The 1,376-nt window shown below is 48.4% G+C and overlaps 1 protein-coding gene across 1 annotated transcript; it reads right to left on the bottom strand.

Annotated features, from left to right (window-relative positions):
• Positions 1-10: 10 nt before the first annotated feature.
• LOC131214777 (uncharacterized) lies at positions 11-1,345 on the bottom strand (the record flags this gene model as incomplete). The annotated part of the gene is made up of 3 exons (XM_058209108.1): positions 1,090-1,345; positions 157-386; positions 11-94 (listed from the first exon to the last, which is right to left on the bottom strand). Coding segments are annotated over exons 1-3 (421 nt in total), but the record flags the coding sequence as incomplete, so codon positions are not given.
• Positions 1,346-1,376: the final 31 nt, after the last annotated feature.

Here is a 1,376-nt window from a genome sequence, read left to right as displayed (position 1 = left end):
CATGGTCCACAGGTGAAGTCGTGCAGGACCAGATCGAACCGGAAATCGTCCGGGTAGTTCATCAGGGTGCGTAGTCCTTTCGACTTAAGAGTTCCTACAACGATTTAAAATGGCTTAAGCACAGTAATAGGGCAATAGTCATTAAATGATGCTTACCAGCACATTCGAGCACCACGAAATCTCGATAGAACGAAACGATACTTTTGAACGGGTTCTCGTTGGCCATCTCGAGCAGATCCAGCGACTCAGGACCACTGTACAGCGTGGGATATATTTCTTCTAACTGGACGTAGTGCACATTGTTGGGCTGGTTCCGTTCGACATCTGCCGACAGGATGGTCAAGTTGTGTCCCGCACGGGCCAGCGCGTCCATTATGGATCGGTTCCTGTCAGTGGCGAACATAGTGGCGAAGATCATAATCGTATAATCGGTGTGTTGAGAACGCGACGAATTCCCACTTAGCATCACAGGTAACACACGGTCAACCGAGGGGGTTCTACGATTCAGAACCGCGTGGGTCCAGCTTGTGTCTAAGAATACATTGCAGGCGAGAAAGCAATGTAAATAGTACAATAGATAAGCGTAGGAAACGCATGGCCACAGCAATGGACCTAGATCAATAGTACGAAAATAAACCAAAAAAGGTAGACCACCACCGAGAAGCGATGCATGGGTGGAAAGAGATAAAGATAGGGTAATATTAAGAAAAATAACCATATAGGGCATCGATACTGTGGAATAGAATCAGTTATCAGTAGGGCTACGGTTCGCTCTGGTCTAAATTTTTCACTCTTCGACCGTTGGATCCCGCTACGGAGGTCCCTCTGGATGTTGACTCCAGACACTCGTTTGCACCACTCCGTCGGAACTTTAATAACCGGAAACTAATCTTCTCTCGAGGCCTCCACTGTCAGGTAGTAGTACCCATCTACCCTATCCGGCTCAGGCCAAAACAATTTAAGGTGTAAGGCGGGTTGATGATCAGAAATGGTCACTGGACGCGGGAACACTTCGGACCACACTCTTTGGCGCGTCAGGTCTGCTCGGTGTTCTCGGTAACACGATGTTCAATCAAACCTGCGCCGTACCATATATGATGACTAGGACTGGCCACTCCCATCAGGCACAATATGTTGGCCGTATCGACTTGCGCCAACGAGAATAGCACACCCAACAAACTGCCTATTGCTAACATCTTGCCACGAGAAGCACGGTCCACACACGGCCAATGTTTAACTTGAACTGGCCGAACACAGTGGCCACGCCGTTGGCAACTCAAAACCCTAATAATAGATTAAAACACACATCACCGCACCATTGTGCGTGGTTCCAAATTAACGTTTCTCCAATGTTATCACTCTACCGGTGTCGGGCC

Source organism: Anopheles bellator, unplaced genomic scaffold (assembly GCF_943735745.2).
Source record: "Anopheles bellator unplaced genomic scaffold, idAnoBellAS_SP24_06.2 scaffold02429_ctg1, whole genome shotgun sequence".
Classification (NCBI taxonomy): domain Eukaryota; kingdom Metazoa; phylum Arthropoda; class Insecta; order Diptera; family Culicidae; genus Anopheles; species Anopheles bellator.
This window is presented reverse-complemented; position numbering and strand designations above follow the sequence as displayed.